The sequence below is a fragment of the Ctenocephalides felis genome, unplaced genomic scaffold, assembly GCF_003426905.1.
Source record: "Ctenocephalides felis isolate EL2017-DRISC unplaced genomic scaffold, ASM342690v1 CF-g0.4_SCAFFOLD_01886, whole genome shotgun sequence".
Classification (NCBI taxonomy): domain Eukaryota; kingdom Metazoa; phylum Arthropoda; class Insecta; order Siphonaptera; family Pulicidae; genus Ctenocephalides; species Ctenocephalides felis.
In genome coordinates this window covers 4,191,831-4,205,916 of record NW_020538040.1, presented here as the reverse complement: position 1 = coordinate 4,205,916, position 14,086 = coordinate 4,191,831, and the positions used below count along the sequence as shown (strand labels likewise).

Here is a 14,086-nt window from a genome sequence, read left to right as displayed (position 1 = left end):
ATTTGGAATTTTTCCAGTCCATACCGTATATGGTATACCTCCATCTAGTGCACTTGTTGGACATCTGTTTCTAGTGTAATTGGCATTGCAAACAGCCTCAGCCCAAAACCGTTGTGGTGCCCCCGCTTGCTTTAACATGCAACGTGCCATTTCTATCAATGTCCGGTTCTTCCTTTCGGCTACACCATTTTGTTGAGGCGTATACGGTGAAGTAAGCCGTCTTTTGATACCATTATTATTTAAAAAATTATTGAATTCATTATTACAATATTCTCTGCCATTATCTGTCTGCAAAGCTTTAATCTTATGTCCAGTTTTGTTTTCTACATACATTTTATATTGCTTAAATGCACTCAGTACTTCGGATTTACATTTTATGAAATATACTTCACACCAACGCGATGCATCATCAATAAACGTCACAAAATATTTCATACCTGAGAATGAAGGAGCTCTCATTGGCCCACATACATCACTGTGTATAATTTCCAATAAATTCTTCGTACGAATCTCCTTCGATCTTGGAAAGGGTAGTCTCGTTTGTTTTTCACTAACACAGATTTCACAATTGGTTAACCTTTTATTAATATTCACATTTAAACCGTGCACTCTTTTATTTTTAATCATTGCTTTAATGTCATATTCATTTAAGTGCCCTAACTTTTTGTGCCACACATCAATACTCTTCGTATTTTCACTCACACTTTTCGCTGAATTCACTTTTTCATTAATATAATATAAATCACCTCGACGACGTGCTTTCAATTCAATCTTGCCTTTTTTAGTTAGAAATGCACTCTTTCGTGTAAAAATCACTTTATATCCATTATCAGTGGCTTTAGATACTGATAATAAATTAATTCGTAAGTCCGGAACATATAACACATTTTCTAATCTCACGTGTTTATCTTTATTTTGTTCAAACGTGGTCTGAATGTTTCCTATTCCTTTAATAACAGTACAGTCGTTATTAGCCAGTTTCAATTCCGCATTTGATCGATTAAGGTTTTCAAAATTATTCTTTTGATGACACATATGGCTTGTACACCCGCTATCTAAGCACCAAATATTGTCTGGTAATGATGATTGTTCATTAAAGCCAAACAACACGCTTTGTTCACTACTATATGTTGTGGACTGCTTACGCGCCGGATACCTCGATCGGCAGTCTCGAGCGAAATGTCCTCCTTTTTCGCATCTATGACACTTTATTTGCCGACGTGATTCAAATTTGGTTACGCAATCACGTGCAAAATGTCCGACTTTCTTGCATTTATGGCATATACTTCTTCGATATGCAGCATTCGATTTATGATCTGATGGCTCCTTATTTATTCTTTCCGAATAAAGTATCCCCTGTGAATGTTTATTTTCCTCATCTAGTTTGTTGCCTTGTATTCTGTCAAACAATCTAACCTTTAAAACTTCCAGTGTTGGCAACTTCTCCTGCGCTTCTATGGATTCTTTAAACATTGCGAATGATTCAGGGAGACTGTGCATCAGTAACGTTACCAGCATTTCGTCTGGGACTACAATGCCGATATCGTTGAGTTTCGCAGCAGTTTCGCAAAAATCTGTCACATGTTTTGCCAAATCATCGCCTTCATGCATCTTTAATGTTACACATTTTTTCATTCGCAAAAATCTGTCACATGTTTTGCCAAATCATCGCCTTCATGCATCTTTAATGTTACACATTTTTTCATGAGAGTTGTTCGCCTCGTTGCACCCCGACTTTCAAATAGTTCCTGCAATTTGTCCCATATCGCTTTCGCGGAACCGAGACGCGCGCACATTTTCAATTCTTTTCCTCTCATGTGTAGTACCAAATCAGATTGCGCTTTTCCGTCATTTATAACCCATTCCGCATATTTTTCGGCGGTCAATGGTTTCGCTATTTCGCCGCTTACATATCCCCATAAGTCATTCTTCTTCAGAATGGCTGTTAAATGAATTTTCCATTCATCATAGTTCTCCTCGCACAATGGTTCAATTTTGATTGAAGACGTCATCTTTTTGTAAACAACACTATACTTTAAAATCTATACTTCAAAAACACTCACTGTTTACGTCAGGATCCCGTTACTCGTTATCAGTCGATGGATTCCCGAACTCGCTCAGCACGCTGGGCTTCTACCTGGGATTATACCTGGGCCCATAACCAATGTTAATGGTAAAATAAATTTATTACTTTGATAATATTTACATAACAGTATTCTATTTATACAATAATACAAGGTATATTATTCCTTTGGGCAGGCAGTCGAAATAGAATGATTTTGTTGAAACTTGTTTCTTTTATACCATGGCGGAGATACCCCCTCTTTCACTCCTAGGTAGATATCCTCATCAGGTCCGCATTCTATATATATAATTTTGTATTCTAACAAAAATACTTTATTTAATGCATATTGATTATTTCAAAATTTTGTGAGGAAACTTATGGATTTTAGTATTTGTAATCGTAGTATGTACACTGTAGAGTACTGTACTCGAATTTTGGATTTGTAGTATGAACGGTGCGTCCTGAAGAGTTCCTTGAAATACAAACTGTACCGAAAAGTTCTGTATAAATGCAAGAGTAATTCAAGGTACTTTATTTATTGCATATTGATTATTTCAAAATTTTGCGAAAAAACCTATTGATTTTATTATTTGTTGTCATAGAATATATATTGAAGAATATTGTGCCCAAATTTCATCACTGTAGTACAAACAGTGCGTCCACAAGAGATTTTAAACTAGACACAACATTAATAATACAATTTTACAATCGAGCAAACTAAATAATTATGATACAAAAAACTCTACTGTCGAGCAAATGAAATAGCACTCCAGAAGATACAGAAAAGACTTTACTGACGAGCAAATTAAACAGCATCCTAGAATATAAAACAAGACTCTACTGATCCAAGTTAATCGCCAATCAAAAAGGGTAATTCGATTTAAAATAATATTTTTTTTTTGTTTTCAATTACTATTTTAAAGTATACCGAGTTGCTGCAGGGTTCTCACTGCAAAAAATATTATTTAGTATTCAATTCTGTACAAATTCGTCGAATATTTCATTCAATTCGGAAAAACCGTTTAAAAGTTACAGTAGATTTAATAAATAAATGCACAAATCATTTTCTGGTTTATTCTAGTCAAGTTTTTTGTACTGTCAATAGTACAGTGGGCCGAATCGGGTTCAAAATGTTCTTAAATGGTAAAAAATGATGTGAGGTATCAAATGAAAGGTCTCAACAAGCACTTGTAGAATATCTTAGACGAAACTTTTACAAAGCAACAGGGTTCCGTACAACACATGCTTTGAGTATGAAGTATTATATTTTTGTTTTCAAGAACAATTTTGAATTGTACCATTTTGCAGTAGGACTGTTAATGTAAAACATCTTATTCAGAATTTAATTCTGTACAAATTTGTCGAATATTTCATTCAATTTGGACAAACCGTTTAGAAGGTACAGGTGATTTGTTAAATGAATGCATAAATCAAGTTGTTTGTACTGTTAAAAGTACAGTGGGCCAAATTGGGGCCAAATTGGGGCCAAAATGTTGACGTATGGTAAAAAATGATGTGGGGTATCAAATGAAAGGTCTCGATGAGCACTATCTAAATATCATATTCAAAATATCATACCATAAATTTTAACAATGGTAACTTATTTTAATTTCAGATTTTTTTTTAAATTTTGGGAAAAAACATTTTAATTTTAGTATTTGTCATTTATATATATATATATATATATATATATATATTTAGGGTACGGAACCCTTTTTCCTCCACGTTTCTCAAGTTATGATTGATAAAATAATCGAAATAAAAGACACTTTTATTAACTTGCATTTCAAGAGTAGAGAGATAGGAGGAAGTCGTACGCGAAATCCAATATTGCCTCGCGATACATATATATATATATATATATATATATATATATATATATAATAGTTTCGTATATACAGTACACGTATATATTTATAAGTCGCATTATTGGAAAATCGTGACGCCCGGCAAAAGCAAGTGCACATGTCAAAGAGGAAAATTTAATAAAGAGGAGCATTTTCCAAATCACATTTTTATCACTCCAGAGAGATGGAGAACAGTAAAAGAATTGGAATAATATCATTCTGCCTCTATTTATGTGTGTGTATGTGCATGTGTGTACATTTGATAATTTTTTTTAAATATTATTCTTTGTTCACTACATAAATTTTCCTGTAGAAGCAATCAGAAAGGTTCTGCATGTCACTTTTCAAGAAAACACTACTGATAAACAAATTAATTTTCGGCGTATGTAGTTATAGAAGGACACTACTGAGGAGCAATCTAAACTGATAAAAGACAAAAAGAAAGACTCTACTGACGAGCAAAATGAAAATAAAAAACCTTACTAACGAGTAATCAATGAAAATCAAAATTTAGTAAAGAGTAGCATTTTTAAAATCACTCGTTTCGCAGAAGGAACAAGATAAAGAGACAAAAAGAAACGAAATGGAAAAATGGAACTAGTGGTGCATGGCATCGTGCCTTAAGACAAATTACTGGAACTTCCTGTACCGTAATGAAATAATCGAGAAATTTTAAACGTTTTTAAATAAACGAAAACTTCGACGAAAAATTGTATCCATACATACATATACACACATCCATTTTTTCTAACGTATGCCAGAATGATCAGAAACCCCTAAAACGTGAAGATTTCAATTTCTATTTTTGGACGATTACACTCTATGTATGTCTGTACTTTTGGATACAATATTTTAACTTCCAGAAATAGAAGTTTATGTTTTTATCAAAAAATCCGATTCTGAATCGAATGGGACCAAATTTGGAAAAAGTATGTATGTATGTATGTGTATATGTATGTGAACAGATTTTTGCCGTAAATCAACGTTTTCTCAAGAACGGCTGGACCGATTTCAAAAATTTAAACCCAGACACTCCGGTTGTACAGCCGCGCACTCTTTAAACAATCATAACTTTATCAATATTTGTGTAACAGAAAAATAACTAGTCAGAAAAAACTTTGAATTTTCATATATATATATATATATATATATATATATATATATATATATATATGTGTATTTTTCAGAGATATTACAAAAAAAATTGGTTGTTTTTTTAAATGGATTTTTTTTCATGAAATCACTTTACTTTCATTTAAAGTAAAGTGTGTTTTTTTCTGTTCTGCTGAATGATGAGACACATCTAGTCTCGAAACGTATAAAAAATTAAAATGAATTTTCTACATTCGACGCTTTGGCTGTTTTATTCATTTCAATATGTTTTAACGTCGAACAAAAAAGCCTCAAGATATATATATGTATATATATATATATATATATATATATATATATTTAAGAGTAACTAGCAGCACATTCGTCGAAATAAAAAATGTAAAAAGTAATTAAAACCTTTTATTTATACATTGCGACACCAGATGCGTGTCATCATTCAGCAACACCATGACAAAAACACAAAAAAAATATTTTAGAAAATTAAAATTGTATCAATATTCGAGAAGGACATCTTTTGGAATAATAATGATAAACTAGTTGGTTTGGTATTTAGCCTTGAGGCAAGTTACATGAACTTCCCGATATGTGTAAATAATCGACTTAGTCAAAAAAAAAGTGTAAATAATATACTTCATCAATCCTACTTTAAAAAAACGATAATAATTTTAGCAAAGTTTGACAAATTTTTTAAATTAAACTACTTGTAACAGTAAGTTCTATAAGACCATGATGTATATCGCCAAAAAAAGTTCCATGAAAATCGGCTTAAATTTTTGATCAACGGGTAATTACAAGAAAACGGCTCGGTAGATTTTCACCTAAAATTAATCAGTACCATTCCCAACTAATATCTTTCGAACAGTTTTTGATTTTTTAAAATCGGTTCGGTATGATGAGCTTAAATGTGGACGAAAAGTTTAACACTTTTTTTCAAATTGCAAAGAAACGGCTTGGCAGATCGTCACACAAAACTGATAAACGATAGTCCTCACCGAAATACATCAAATAACTTTTAAATTTCTAAAATCGGCTCAGGCGTTTTTGAGAAAACGTCGATCAAAGGTCTAATTTTGACAAATGCCAAAAAAACAATACCAATTTTTGCAAACTTTGACGAATTTTTAAAGCTGAACCAGTTGTCGTAGGGCCGTAATATTTTAGTATGATCTAGAAGACTATGGTATCTACCGTCAAAAAAATAATCATAAAAATCGCCGAATTTTTTTTTTTTAAAACTTTATTACAAAAAAACGGCCCAGCCGATCTCTTCCAAAAACTAATCAGGTCGATTCCCAACCAATATCTTTCGAACGGTTTTTGAATTTTCAAAATCGATTCATAACTGCGGGCTAAAACGTGGACGAAAAACTTTTCACTTCTCTGCTATTTACAAAGAAACGGCTTGGCCGATCGTCGCACAAAACTGACAAACAATAGTCCTCATCGAGATACATCGAGTGGCTTTTAAATTTTTGAAATCGGTCCAGACGTTTTTGAGAAAACGGCGATTTAGAGCAAAAAATCTGTTGGTGCACACGCACACACACACACACACACCCATACTTTTCCCTTAAATTTGGTCTCATTCGATTCAGAATGGCTTGAAACGTCTAGAAAACATAAAATTAGCGAATCTTTCTTCTCCTTCGGGAAGTTAATAACCACAAAATTAAAACCATTTTGAAATTTTACCTTATTGCAGAAACAAAATCAGCAATTATTTTGTGACACATACCTGAAACAAAAAGAAATATAAATTAGATTATATACGATTACATGTACATACACACAAGTATATATATATATATATACATATATTCTTATATACCCACACCTATATATCTGTATTTATTTATTTGTTTCGTCGTCCATTTACGACGACAGATGGATAGATGGACGGACAGAAAAGAGAATTAACTCACTCATCGTCGACTACACTACTTTTCTTCGGAAGGGCGAACTGCCTAAATTTACTTGGGTAATGTTCTAGGCCATTATTTAGGTTTAGGATGCGGTTTAGGTTGTTGTGGCGATGGTCGTTTGCGGCGTAATGAATACACCTATGAAACACCGCCACAGCACCTCCAACTGGGGATGTGTGAGGGAAACGATAGAGTCGACATACAGGTAGAATGTATACGAAATAGCTAAGATTATTAGCTAAGACAAAAAAAAACGAGCCAGACAAAATAAATAAATTGGATTCCAAAATACACTTCTAGTTTCTCATCGACAAATTCAAAATTTATTCAAATTTCTATTCCAAATATTTATTAAACCAGTTTAAAGTTTCTTACTATATGATACATACTAATATGATACAGACGATTGTTCTTTATACACAGGCATAATATAAAACCTATACCTAGAATCAACTTTTACAATTTCTAGTTGTTTAATATATGTGAAGTGTAATAATTTATAGTAACCTTTAGTAACCTAATATATTTTTATTAATGTTTATTTTTTACTATTTTTCATTTTTTGTAATTTTTCAAATGTAAAAAGTGTGTTTTATCAATTTTAAAATAATCAATAAAATGTATAAAAACATTATCAATTACTGATGAAGAAAACATCCAAAAACCTTGAAAGGTAGAATATTTATAATTAATTTTTTTTTGGTTCTACGTTGCTATTTTGTTTGCTTGTCAGTAAAGGAGATTTCTCTTCTCATTCCAAAATTTATTTTGCTTGTCGGTTGGATCCTCTTTCTATTTGTTGGGTTGCTATTTATTTGGCTCATCGGTAGATTTACGTTGCTATTGTAGTATTTGCTTGTCAGTAGAGTCCCTTTCTATTGTCATGTCAAAAACCATTTTGCTTGTCAGTAGAATCCACTTTTTTATTTTCTAGTTTGATATTTACTTTGCTCGTCAGTAGAGTCCCTTTCTATTTTTATTTCGAAAACCATTTTGCTTGCCAGTGGAGTCCTTTTTCTTCTCATGTCGAAATCAACTTTGCTCGTCAGTAGAATCCTTTTTTTCTCTCATATCGTGATTCGAGTGCTTTGTCAGTAGAGTTCATTTCTTTATCTAATATTAGTCGGATTAGTTTGTTCGTTAATAGAGTCCTATTTTTATTTAATAAAGAAGGGACTGTACTGACGAGCAAAATTATAGCAAAAACGTGACTTTACTGACGAGCAAAGGCTAATGTCGAGTAAAATAAAAACAGCCAAGGCAATACAAAAAATTGAAATGAAAAAGGAATCTTTTTTCATCTTCCAGATTGTTATTCATCTTTCTTGTCTTGTCAGTAGAGTCTGTTTTATATCAGAATACAAAGATTTAGCTTGCTTTTCAATAAAGACCCCTTTTTATATTCTAAGTTGCTTCCTAATTTGCTCATCAGTAGATCCTCTTATTAACTTCCCGTAGGGTAAGTTATAGTGATCTCAAAAGAATCGAAAATGAAAATTTTTATATATCTTTACGTTTCAAAACTTTCTGAACATTTTGGCATACCTTAAAAATCATAGATGTGTATGTAAATACAAATTTTTGTCGACGATTTCAGGAACACGAATCAACCGATTTGAATCATTCAAAAAACATTCGATTCGTATTGATAAGGAGATGTGCTTATCAGTTTTTGGCAAAAGCAGGTTCAGCCGTTTCGGAGATGTAATGAAAAAAGTAAAAAAAAAATGCCATTTGGCGGTCTAAAATAATCATCAGACATAGGCACATCAAATGATTCAATATCAGATATTTTAATGAAATAATATGTAAGAATTTTGTTTACATTTCTATGCGTTCCGTACTAATGTTTATCCGTAGACTGCGTCGCAGCGCTTACGCGCTTTGATATTCTGTCTTTATGCAGGTAAAGCAGTGCGATTGTTTTGAAGAAGCTTAAAATTTCCAAAATACTTCAAAATAAAGAAACATTTTTTTCGCAAAGTTTTTTCTTTCGTGACAAGTAATTTTCTTTAAAAATTAAAAATTTCTCTAAAAACCTAATTTATTCAAAGTATAAAAAAATGTTTAATATTTTTAAAAAAAAATATTTTTTGGTACGGGAAGTTCCAACAATTTGTCTTAAAGCACGATGCCATACACTACTAGCTAAGTTTTTATTTAAAAACTAAAAACCCCATTTCATTTCTGATGTTACTCTATGACTAACTCTACTGACAAACAACATGAATCACAATAATACAAAATAGTTATCTAAATTTCTATCCAACTACTCGCCAACAGGGCACCGCAAAACCTATTATTTTAATTCCCTACCTCTCTTGGCAACATAATATTTCGAATAATGATCATTAACAACAAACAAACAAACATGAGAACAAACAAACGAACTCTACTTCGACCTTTTCAACCCACCTCGTGTAATTCTATTCATTCAGAGTTCGTTCGGCGTCAAGTCAGTCAGAGAGGTAACTTTTTGCTCTACTGACCCATCGGATGGGTTCGGACGAACGACCAACCAACCCATCTCTCCCACTTTAACCCATTCTCTTTAACTCGCTACTGTATTTGTGGAAAGGTGAGATAGTGAGTTTGTGCTATTGCTGTAGGGTTGTGGAGAGGAATAGTTGAAATAATCGAAAATCAGTATAACATGCTGCGCATGTATCACTTATCCCTTCTAAATGCAATTTTAAAGTATACCGATTTGTTCCAGTACCTTATTATGTTCAACAATATTATAGACTATCTAATTTTACACAAATTTGTCGAATATTTCATCAAAATCGCACGTACCGTTCAGGAGTTACAAGAGATTTCTTCAGTAACTGCACATGTTCAGGTAAAGCCGCGCGCACTGTAAATAGTACAGTGGGCCGAATGGGCAAAAATATTTTTATATGGCAAAAACTGATGTGGGGTATTAAATGAAAGGTCTCGACGAGCACTTTTAGAATATCAATGTGATATAAACAATTTATATTTCCTAAAGTTAAATTAATTTAGAAGTTAAATTTTTAAATATTAATTGCTATTTTTTTTTCAAAATCAAGATTTTCCAGAAAAATTTAATTTGCACATCATTCATATACAACAATTGGTATAAATGGTCTGAGGGATGAAAAAAATTAAACACAGTTGGCTATAGTATACCAAATACCAATCCAAGATATAGTTGCCTATACAATAAATAAACTCTATGAAAACAACGTTGTGGTATAAAAATTAGTATAACATGTAATATTTATTTGTTTCAAACGCGATTTTAAAGTATATCAAGTTGCTCCAGACCGTTATGATATTAGACAATATTATTGGTTATTCAATCATGTACAAATTTGTCGAATATTTTATTTAAATCGGACGCACAGTTCAAAAGTTACAACAGATTTAATAAGTAACTGCACACGTGCAGGTGTAAAGCCGCGCGCACTGTAAATAGTACAGTGGGCCAAATCGGTCAGAAATGTTTTTATATGGCAAAAACCGATGTGGGGTATCAAATGAAAGGCCTCGACGACCAGTATACGAATATCAATGTCAAAAGTATTATATATTTATTGTATTAGTTTTACCACATAAATGATCTTAGAATGATCTTGTTAACTTCCCGTAGGGCAAGTTATAGTAATCGCAAAAAATCGAAAATGAAAATTTTTATATATCTTTACGTTTCAGAGGTTTCTGAACATTTTAGCACACCTTAGAAAAAATGGATGTACAGGCGGTCCTCGACTTACGTCGTTTCGATTTACGTCGTTTCAAGTTACGTCAAACAATGTTTTGACACTATTCCTCAAGCATACGTCATTTGTTTCGATTTGCGGCATATAGGAGAATTCACTTGTCGCATGGTCTGTGTCCGTGAGGGGTGCGGGCGGGGCGCCGTGTCGTCTCGTGCGGGAAATATACCCCGCAAATGTCGCTGATTTTGTTTAGTACATTCAGGGACAACGGACAATCAAGACGTAATAAATTAGTTTTTTTGCATCTTTGACAGTTTTTGTGTTTACATACATATTTAAGTGAATTTTAAACAATGCCACCTAAACAAGACAGTAATAATAAAGTGAAGAAGAGAGTAAGAAAGTCAATTACAATGGAGGTTAAATCTAAGATTTTAAAACTCAAAGATCGCGGTTATTCGACTTCATCTATTGGACGAGAACTTAATTTATCACGCACGACGGTACAAACAATATTGAAAGATAAAGAAAAACTCTTAACAGCTCTTCCTTCCGTCTCTTCAAACAGCACTATTATACGCAAAAGGAATGCTTTAATTTATGAAATGGAAAAACTGTTGTACAATTGGATTCAAGATCAAACTCAGCGACGGGTTCCTCTAAGTTTGGCTATTATACAAAATAAGGCGCTGAGTATCATCAACACACTGCAAAATAAACGTGGCGAGAATAATAGTGACGAATCAAAATGTTTTTCTGCCAGTCGCGGATGGTTCATGCGCTTTAAAACGAGATATTCGTTACATAACATTCGAGTGCAAGGAGAAGTTGCTAGTGCCGATCATGTGGCTGCTCAGAGTTTTCCTGGAATATTAAAGGAAATTATCGAAAGTGGAGACTATTCGCCTAAACAAATTTTTAACGTGGACGAAACTGGTTTGTTTTGGAAAAAAATGCCCTCTCGTACTTTTATATCACAGGAAGAAAAGTCTATGCCTGGATTTAAAGCGGCTAAAGATCGTTTGACGTTGTTATTGGGTTCGAATGTTGAAGGTGATCTTAAATTGAAACCCCTTTTAGTTTATAGGTCTGAAAATCCTCGAGCTCTCAAAAATTACGTCAAGAGTACTCTTCCAGTTATATGGAAGGCTAATCCAAAGGCATGGGTTACATCAATACTTTTTGAAGAATGGTTTACTAAGCATTTTATAACTGAAGTGAAACAGTACTGTTCAAACAATAATTTGGCTTATAAAGCTTTACTTATTTTGGACAATGCTCCCGGCCATCCTGTGCGTATTGCCGATATTGATCCTCAAATCAAAGTCGTGTTCCTGCCTCCCAACACCACTTCGTTGTTACAGCCGATGGATCAAGGAGTTATCGCGTCTTTTAAGGCCTATTATCTCAGGAGAACTTTTTCACAGGCTGTAAAGGCTAATGAAAATGATGGCATGGAGCTGAGAGATTTTTGGAAAAGTTATAATATCCTGCAATGCGTAAAAAATATTGCTACTTCATGGAATGAGGTGACACCCAACAATTTAAAAGGAGTGTGGAAAAAGTTATGCCCATTTTTTTTTGAGCCATCTGAAAGTTCTACATCTACAGATCAACCAAATGTCGATGAGATCACAACTGACATTGTTCATTTGGCTAACCGTTTCCCTGACATTGCAGTTACTACTGATGATATTGATGATCTGTTAAGCTCACATTCGCAAGAACTGACTGATGAAGATCTTATTGAATTGGAGGCACAAGTACAAAAGGAAGCACTCGAGTCACAAGAAATAGCTTCTTCTATTAGTGACTCTGAAAAAGAACTTACACTAAAAAAACTTTCCGTAGCCTTTGCAAATTTGAAGAATGCCATGAAAATTTTTGAAGAAAATGATCCTAATTTTGAGAGAAGTTTTAACGTTAATAACAAAATTTGTGCAGCCTATCACTGTTACCAAGATCTGTATGATAGCAAGAAGAAAGAAGCCAAGCAATCTAGAATTGATAGTTTCTTTAAGCCAAAAGTTTAATTTATTATTTATCATTACATATGTATAAGTTTTATAATTATTATTAAAATTAATAACACACAAATACCAAAAATAACTAGCAATTTCATAAGTGCATAATATATAATTATTTTAAGAACTTACTTTTAATAATAAAGTACGTCCTTTGTTATAAATGCAGTTTTTTTATTATTTCGAGTCCGTGTGGAACCTTACCCTTGAGTTTTACATGTAAACATATGAAAAAATATGTCTCGACTTACGTCGTTTCGATTTACGTCGCGTATTTCGAGAACCTAACATGCCGTAAGTACGAGGACTGCCTGTATATGTGTGTGTGTGTATGTGTGTATGTGCGTGTATGTGTGTGTGTGCGGATACAAATTTTCGTCGACGATTTCGGGAACACGGATCAACCGATTTGAATAATTCAAAAAGCATTCGATTCGTACTAATAAGGATACGTGCTGATTAGTTTTTGGCGAAGGCAGGTCTAGTCGTTCCAAAGATACGGGGCAGAAAGTGCCAAAAACGGTAACTCAGTTTTTAAGAAAAACATTTTACTTGTATTAACAAGATGAAGAACTGATCAAATTTTTGTGAAGCCAGGTCCAGCGGTTATGGACTCTCAATGAAAATAAATTACAAAAATGTCATTTGGCGGTCAGAAATGTTTATTGGACATATGCATATCAAATTATTGAATATTTTATGAAGATTTTAATAATGCGTACACATTTTGTGTCATTTTTTTGGGTTCCGTACCAATATTTTTGATTTTGAAATTTATTTATATGGTTCAAACAAATGTCCTCGACATTTTCAACAGTATGGAATAACCGATTTATAAAATTGAAAAATCATTCGGTTTGTACACGATCGCGAGGCGTTTTTGCAAAAGGCACGTCTTACGTTTCGAAGATATGGAGCGCAAAGGGTGTAAAAATAGTAATGCAGTTTTTGAGAGAACGGAGCATCCGATTAGGTTAATTCAAAGAACATTTTGCTTAAGTAGACGGTGCGCAAAAATTTTAGTAATTTTGAAAATTTTCAAAATGAAGTTCAAAAATTTCAAAAAATTTCAAAGTTCAAAATTCAAATTTTCGAAATTTTTCATCGTTAAAAAAAAACTAGAATTTGAAAAATAAAAAAAAAACGATTTCATACAAAAATTTCGAAATTTAAAAAAAAAATCGTATATTTTTAAAAATTTCTAAATTCTCAAAAAATTTAGAAAAAACGTTTTTTTTTTAATTGCAAATATTTTTAAACTTCTAAAAAAATTTCAAAATTAAAAAAAAAATCTAAATTATCTATAAATTAAAAAAAACATTAATAATTAAAAAAAATGGACAAAATTCTCATAAACATACATAAGCATTTATAAATTTTCAGTATGTATTCATAATAAATAATTTATTTGAAGTTATTCAAAACAATT

The 14,086-nt window shown here is 32.5% G+C and overlaps 1 protein-coding gene across 1 annotated transcript; it reads left to right on the top strand.

Annotated features, from left to right (window-relative positions):
* Window positions 1–10,986: 10,986 nt before the first annotated feature.
* LOC113378481 (tigger transposable element-derived protein 1-like) lies at window positions 10,987–12,666 on the top strand. Its single transcript, XM_026619014.1, has one exon. The coding sequence runs from the start codon at window positions 10,987–10,989 to the stop codon at window positions 12,664–12,666; it is 1,680 nt and encodes a 559-aa protein (XP_026474799.1).
* The last annotated feature ends 1,420 nt before the right edge of the window (window positions 12,667–14,086 follow it).